The sequence below is a fragment of the Stenella coeruleoalba genome (assembly GCF_951394435.1).
Source record: "Stenella coeruleoalba genome assembly, chromosome: 9".
Classification (NCBI taxonomy): Eukaryota; Metazoa; Chordata; class Mammalia; order Artiodactyla; family Delphinidae; genus Stenella; species Stenella coeruleoalba.
This window is the reverse complement of record NC_137155.1, coordinates 44,798,112-44,806,752: the sequence shown is the minus strand read 5'-3', so window position 1 is coordinate 44,806,752 and position 8,641 is coordinate 44,798,112. Positions and strand designations below refer to the sequence as shown.

The following is an 8,641-nucleotide window of genomic DNA, read 5'->3' as shown; positions in this document are numbered from 1 at the left end:
TGCACCTGCTGAGGGAGAGCCTCAGAGGCCTGGCCAGGTGCCCCATTGACACCTAGGATTACCTTACCTGCTGTTCTGACAATTCATTAATCTTCCGCACTTGTTTCGTTCTTAGGGAAACCATCAGCAACTGATTGCCGTATCCCCTCTGCAGCAGATCTCCCTCATATCTTTAATTGTGAAGTCTTTAGAAGTGCTTTATCCTCCTTATTACTAAGAGAGCATCTTAGCTGTGGATACGCATATATTTGCTAAATTAATAAATAGTGAGACAGATGGGAATAGCTGGATGGGTCTCCACCTTTTATTTTATTTTTAATTTATTTTTGGGGGCATGAAAGTCCTACATCTTTATTTTTTTAACATTTATTGGAGTATGATTGCTTTACAATGGTGTGTTAGTTTCTGCTTTATAACAAAGTGAATCAGCTATACGTATACATATATCCCCATATCCCCTCCCTCTTGCGTCTCCCTCCCACCCCCCATCCCTATCCCTCTAGTCCACTTTTTATTAAATGCAAATTAGATTTCATTATGTTCTTCTACCTCAGACGGAGTTAAATTTCTCCTCCCTCTGGACTTACAGCACAGTGTAATTGTATTTTGTGATGGATCGTCATCAGACTTCTGATGTGGTTGTACTGGCGCTCAACCAGACGGTCACCTTGTTGATTGTGTCGACCTCTTCACCTTTTGGGTCTCAGGATCGGCTCAGTGGACGCATGTATTCAGTTCAATTCGATTACTCATTACATTTGGTCGTTGACAAATTTCACTTTCAGGAAAGGACTGAGTTCCATTCCAGTCTGAATTTTATGACTACTCATATGACCATGAGATATGTCCTATAACCTCTTTACATTTACATCTTTAAAATAAGCAAATTAGGGACTTCCCTGGTGGCACAGTGGTTAAGAATCCGCCTGCCAATGCAGGGGACACGGGTTCGAGCCCTGGTCCGGGAAGACCCCACATGCTGCGGAGCGGCTGGGCCCGTGAGCCATGGCCACTGAGCCTGTGCGCCTAGAGCCTGTGCTCCGCAATGAGAAGCCACCACAATGAGAAGCCCACTCAGTGCAACAAAAGAGTAGCCCCTGCTCGCCGCATTAGAGAAAGCCCGCACGCAGCAACGAAGACCCAACACAGCCAAAAATTAATTAATTAATTTAAAATAAATAAATAAATAAAATAAGCACGTTAGAGACTACTGGGGGTCCTTCTAGTCCTGAAATTTTAAGTACTAAAGTGATGAGAGTTCTGTAGAGCCATAGCACCCAAGGAGGGAAATTATTTTCTTTTCATCCTCACAATATCAACTATCTCATCAAAACTCAAAATAGCATTGCAATCTGGGTATTTTTACATGAGGCCCAGTTAGAAGTATATTATCCATATTTACACACCTAATACTTGTGGATCCAGATGTGAAACCAGGTTTGTCTAGATCCACAGGCCATTTTCTTTTCATCACATTCTGCCTGTGAAATAGAATGACAAAAAGATCTGTGTTGTACTGGAGACACTGACAGAAGAGAAAAGGGTTGATATAGCCTCTCTTATTTTTACAAAACATGAATGACCTCCATTCAGGACAAAATATATTTTCTTTTCCAGACTTCATCCCCATTCATATATTGGAGAATTACCCTGAAATTAGACTTTTTTCCTATTTATTGTCTGCACTGAGAGCTTGAAAGAGGGGACTCTCCATTTTAAAGGCACTGATGAACTGGTACCAGTACTGCCCTCAAATTTATTATGCAGAACTGGGTAAGCCATGTCCCCATTAAAACATGTTTAAGGCCTAATGTTTCTTTATAAAATCTAAGTCACGTTGATACCTAAAACCAAAATATATCAGTGACCCCTAAACATTTTTACAAAGATTCCTTTTAGAATTTTTTTTGAAAAGGTTTTCTTGACCTGTCCCCACAAGAAGACAGTGTGCTTTTAGTGTCCCTTTGATAGAGAAAATATACCAAGATAAAAATAAACAAGGCCCCATGGCTTCATAACACTCTAAAATAAATTTGTATTTTATTAGTCACATCAGCACCAAAATATAGTAAAATTACATGTGCAAGACATACTGAGATCAGACTATAGTTAATGCTTGTACAGGATACAGGTTTGACATCCTCATGTAATACATTCCCAACCAGTTCTGTAATTGCCAAGAATACAAATTCCCTAAGCACAGAGCATGCAGTGGACACTGAGTAGTTGCCAGACAAGAGCAAAGATGATAGAGGACTAAGTTCTAAGGTTCTTTATTGCCCTAAAGTTTTCAGCATCAAATAGACTTTGCTATGTCCTATTCTATATACTCTCCCAAACCTGAGGACAAGCTGGGAAAGTAGGTTTTCTACCCACATTTTACAAATGTAAAACTAAGACTCAGAAATTGAGGGATTTAGCCAAATACACACTGTTTGAATGAAATCATAAAGAATTGAATCATAATAGTATAAATCCCATTTCCCTTCCCACCCTGTCTAGGTAGTGGGAGACAGATACTTGATAGACTACCTGGTGTGGTTGCTGGTACTGGGTATCCTTCCCTTGTCTCTTCAGAGCCACTTTCAGGTTTGTGCCCTGGCTTCCCGGCCCTCCTCATTCACTGGGAGTGGTCAAAGGGAGACACTTCCAGGAGCTGCAGAGGGTGGGAGGGAGAAGTCTCAGGGCATTTCTTTTCCTGGCTCACCTACCACAAAGCTCCTCTCCTGTCAGCTCTCCCTTTGTTCTTTCTTCTCTGCAGGTTCCAGGAACTGCTTCCTCCTCACCCCCTTCAGGCCTAGCCCTAAGGTGCTGAGGCTTTCCTAAACCCTGCCCACGCTTCTCTCATTAGCCCTAATTGGAGTGTGCCATCTGCTTATCTGAACCTGACCCGACACATTGGTCTAAGATATAACTGAGTTTGTAGTGGATTAAACTAGAGTGGAAAACAATTCACATCCTCTCCTAATTATCGAACACAAATGAAAACTAAATTATGTTGGCCTATTTTCCCACATCTTACCTCACCCGTCCTGAAACCGCACTCTAAAAGCCTCCTGGGAGCATTTAAAACTCTTTGAACTTAGTCCCTGAGGAATCAGAATAAAATCCTCCTCTGTCAAGTAAAACCTGTAGGCTAGTTCCCCATCCAAAAAATGTAATTGGCAACACAAGACTATATTTGTTAAGCCCTGAGAGCATTAATTAAAATCAAGTCTTTAAATTTCTTTTAAATATCAACTAAGCTGGTTTTTCTCAATGTTTTTTGTAGGTAGATCCGTTTTCTAGAATTTAAAAAATATATAGTTGTTAGACAATCACATCATGGTACCTATTCTTGGGTATTCATCGACTAAGAAAAAGTACATTATAATGAAAAGCTTCATTGATGTTAATAACACCTTAAAATAAATACTTGTTGAATTACTAAATGGTGAGTTGCAGTGGAATAAGTGAGAAGAGTACAATGTTCTCCAGTCGCTATAACAGATTTGATGAAGCTTTCTTTGTGGTCCTCAGGAAAATGAATCCTTCCTTCCTGTGGCTCCCCCTTCACTTATAGCTGATGTTCCAGCCTTTTAATATTGGTAACTGTGTTGAGGTATGAGTTTCCTACCTAGCTGTGAACTCCTAATAGTCCCATCCAAGCATGTTAACGATGCTAGGTTAGGAAACTAGAATACTGAAGTCTAGTCCCAGATACACAAATAGTTTATGTCTCTTGATCTTCTTGGGTTTCCACATCTGTAAAATAATGGGGCTGAAATAAACAAACTTTGGTGTTTCTTCTAGACTTACAATTCTAACCGTTGAAACTAAGTAGATGTGAGCTATTTACAGCATTCCAATGTAGGAGTACAGATCAATGTGTTAATTTGTCATCTAAGAAACCCTTATATTTACATTGCAAATAAGATTTCCCCTCATTTAAAGCTAATTGAGAATCAGAGACAGGACAGGACTTAGGATCACACAGTCATCCAGGAGTATACCCAGGATCTGAGCCCAGATGGATCTGAACCCATTGTCCCTTCTCCACCACCCACAGGGCCTCTTATCTGGGAGACTGATCTATCTAAGAGGATTGTCCTTTTTATTCCAGGGCACAACTGAGATCCAGGTTGTGCTATATTAAAATATAGCGTATTTCTAAGTATAATCTTTTTTCCAGTCTTTGCTTGCATTTTTTATTGGAAGCTAACAAAGGACCAGAGGCACTTTTAAAATTATTTTAACTGAGCTATTAAGAATGTAGGGTTCATCCTGTTCCTGTTTTGAAAAGACCCTGGTGTCAGTATCCTCATCTTCCCCCATTGCCACTTACCCATCCCCATTCTGTCACTGATACTTTACCAAAGTTTATTATGTAAAATTAATATGCCCTGTCTGCAGGGTCCACAACCAGAGAACAGCTCTAGCTGAGAATATTAGTTAAAACAAGAGTTTCACGTGAAAACTATTACTTGGTATGTAATAGTTATAAATAAGAATGTCTTTTTTAATGTCAAAAAATTGAGCAGTCTCACATGACAATAGTTGTACATCAGTCTCCCATTGATCGAGAAGAATAAGTGAGAAGCCACTTAAAACTCAGTAAAGACTTTGGAACTCATTTTGTTTTCTTCAGCATAAGAGCATCCACATATATTCTGAAATATAATTCTTCACGTGCGTTCATGATGCCTCTGATACGCAAGATGGGCAAGGACAATTATAGAGTGATATTGTAAATAGAATGGAAAGGACAGTGGAGGTAACAAGGGCCACGAGAGGTTTCTAAGTGAAGTGAAATCAGATCAACTTTTTCAATAGCTGACCTTGACAGCCGTGGGGAGAGCCAACTGCAATGGGATGCCCGGCAGCAGGAGGTCAATTAGAAAGCACAGGAGGATGTCAGCAGCGCTGGGATGCAGAGACAGATAGATGTGGAGACAGTGCGTATGAGGGTGAGGGAGAGGGAAAATCCAGAACAGTCTACACTTGGGGAATAGATTGAAGGAGAAACCATGATAGGAAATAACAGGAAATATCAGAGGAGGAGATGTTAGAATAGGGACATCTGCAGGGTAGGGAAGGGGTTGGAACGAGGGGCAACATTGTATTTACTTTAGTATCTATTAAGATAGAAATGCCTGAGCTACATCCATTAGGCAGTTGGATGGATGTACCAGTTTAAAACTAGGGAGATCTAAGTTAGAGTTTTAGAAGAAAATAAAGCATAGTAGTTACAACAGCTTTAGAATCAGATAGACAATGAGTTCAATCAAAGCTCTGCCATTTGCTAACTCCATGGGATTGGGCAAGATTCAGAGCCTTACTGAGCATAAGCTTCCCCATTTGAAAATGAGGCTGGTGATACTCAGAGGAGTTTTTGGTGTGGATGGAATGACACAAGGCAGATAAAGAGGTTAGCAAACTGCCTGGCACATAATAGTAAATTCTCAGTAAATGTTAGATGCCATTATTATTATATAGGTTATTGAACAATGAATAGAGGTAAAAACTGAAACCAAAGGATTGGAAGTGATAACTGTGGGAATACACGAGAGAGAATAATCAAAGGCAAGGTCTTGAAGATGCCAACTCTGGAAGGGAAGGCAGAGTAGGAGCAGGCAAAACAGACTGAGAAGGTGTAGAGGAAGGAGAAAGGAGGATCAGGAGAGAGCGAGCAGTGGCCTGGAAGCCGATGAAAGAGTTGCAACAAGTAGGAGGATGGATCAGAATCATCGTATTAAGCAGTTATGGAGCAGAAAATTAACCATTAGATCCCATAATGAGGATGTCATTGTTGACCTGAACAAACAGTACTTTAAAGAAAGGGTAGAGGCAGTACCCTGAGACAGCATTCAGCTTTCCTAGATGTCTGAAAACTTAATTACTAAAAATAGATATATAATTATAGAAGAATATACGCCAGCTTAAAATCAAGAAGGGGCTAATTAGTAGTATTAACACAAATGAAATGGTTCTCTCCAGGAACTTTCCCCTCAGTGTGTGATCATGCTATTATTTCTCCCATCTTAAAAACAACAACAAATCTTGACTCTATAACTACTTATTCCTCTGTCCACTGCTCCATCTCTCTTTTTAATCTTTGCAGCAAACCTCTTCCAATGGTTGAAATTCCCCATCTCCAATTTTCGTCTACACTCACTCCAAAAGGACTTCTCTCCCACAGTCCACCAAAATTACTATTGTCAGAGTCACCAGTAACCCTCACATTGTAAAATCCAATGGTCATTTCTCAGTCTTCACCTTAGTTGATCTATTACCAACATGTGATAGTTTATCATTTTCTGCCCTTTAAGCGCTTAGCTTTCAGGATGCATATTCTCTTGATTTTCTTTTTTTTCATAGCCACTCTGTCGCCTTTGCTGGTTCCTTATCATCATCTTGATTTCTTAATACTGGAGAGCCTTACAGCTCAGTCCTTGGACTGCCTTACTATTACTATTTTTAATCTACACTCATTATTCACTCAGTAATCTAATCTAGTATCATGACTTTAAAAATATTTACATGCTGGTTCCCAAATTTATATCGTAAGCCTAGATCTTTCCAGAAATTCCAGAATACTACATCCATCTTCATTTTAGCATTTCCACTTGAAATCTTTAAAAAAACTGTACATTTAAAAAATGTATATCAACTAAATCGATGCTTGTTAACCCTTTCAAGCATGTGGAGCCCTTACTAATTTAAAAATTAAACCATTCACGTGAGAGTAGTTGTAATTGGATATCCATTGATAGCAAAATTTATAATGAAAGAACTTACTATGACTTTAGTCACACTTTAAGTTTATATTTCATTAATCATTACATTCACTTGAAAAACATTTTTAAAGATGTTATCAATTACGTTATTTTCAATCTATAGACAATGAGATAGCAGCAGCCACGGTGAACTAATTCATTGCTATATAATTCCCAAACTCTCCAGGATCTATGCCCCACAAGTTGAAAAACACAACTGGGTTACCAGTTAATTCATATGCATATCCAAGTGTTTATGCCTTCAAGGCAGAGCCCACTATTTAAATTTTATATAGGTTGACACTTACCCTAGATGACTGATTCCTTGTTTCTCTTCATTTCAATACATTACTTATAGGGATTCTCTTTTCAAGCATTACAATTCAGAATGGGAAAAACAGAAATCCTCATGTTTAACCCTCTAGTCCTCAGTCTTCTCTCATAATTTCCTAAAAGTGCCACCAGCATCTGTTCACATCCTAAATACAGTTCAAAGGTCAAATAGCAGAAGATAAAATTTGAGAACACCCAATACACCATTAAAATGCCATGGTTTTGCCTCGTGTTATTTTGACTAAAACTGTTATTTTGACTAAACTGCTCTCCCCAATGCCAATCACTCTTCCATCAATGCTCCATCAGTGCTACTTAATCCATCCTCTACCAATCTTCGAGGACCCCATTCCTCCGGGAACCATTGGCATTCAGCCAATTTAGGGACAAAACCACTTATAGCTCCACCTGCCTTCACCTCCAAAATTTTAGAAAGAACAATCTATGCATGTTTCCACTTCACTGTTCCCTCTTTACTCCTCAAAGTGGAAGACAGTTCAAAGGGCACAGCTGGTAGAGAGGTGAGGTCTAGTCTAGGCTGGCTGGACAGCCACCCAAACACAGCCTCAGGGAATACATTATTTCTTGAAGACATCACAATTTGAAGTTTGGACCTTTACACATCCAAAAATCATATCTTTCCAGAACTAGAGTTGATATGACCCGTAAGTAGACTCATGATGATCAAACTAATTCTGATATATAAACATGTTTTCCAATATCAATTTATAATAAGAATTCATACCTGCTTTCTGTGGACAAGAATACTTATGCCTACCAGATTTACTATTGCTTTTTCCCTCAACCGACAACTGAAGTCAAATTTTTATATTCTTTTCTATCAATCCTAAGACATACTTTTTTTTTCAGTTATAACCTCTCCAAAATCAGAATGCTTCTTACAGCTGACTGTGTTTTACACTTACTGTCAGCCAGGTGGCAGTCATGATATAGTGCATTTAAAACTTTCTGTTGATTTGGCAGTTTCTCAAAAAGTTAAACAGAGAGTTACCATTTGGCCTAGAAATTCCACTTCTAGGTATTAAACCCAAGAGAACTGAAAACATGTGTCTACACAATAACTTGTACATGAATGTTCATAGCAACATTATTCATACTAGTCAAAAAAGTGAAAATACTAATGCATAGATAAGCAAATTGTGGTATATCCATACAATGGAATATGATTCAACTAATGCATAGATAAACTAACGTATAGATAAAAAAAACTGTGGTATATCCATACAATGGAATATGATTCAGCCATAAAAAGGAATGAAGGTATAGATTCATGCAACAACATAGATGAACATTGAAAACATTATGTTAAATGAAAGAAGCCAGATATAGAAGACCATATATTATATGATCTCATTTATATGAAATGTCAAGACCAGGTAAATCCATAGAGACATAAAGAAAGCTGCCATCGTTGGGAAAAGCAGGTACTGGGAAGTGACCACTAATGGTACTGGGATTTCTTCTTGGGGTAGTGAAAATATTCTGGAATTAGATGGTGATGGAATCTCTTGCAGGTTGGCACAATGTTGTGA

General features: G+C 38.7%; 1 protein-coding gene across 1 annotated transcript in view; it reads right to left on the bottom strand.

Annotated features, from left to right (window-relative positions):
- Positions 1-1,109: 1,109 nt before the first annotated feature.
- Positions 1,110-8,641, bottom strand: part of LOC307191457 (uncharacterized protein) — a 93,322-nt gene continuing 85,790 nt past the window's right edge. Inside the window, exon 6 of the mRNA XM_079931585.1 lies at positions 1,110-1,481. Within this exon, the coding sequence (XP_079787711.1) occupies positions 1,407-1,481 (75 nt within the window). The 3' untranslated portion in view covers positions 1,110-1,406. The remainder of the gene's footprint in view (positions 1,482-8,641) is intronic.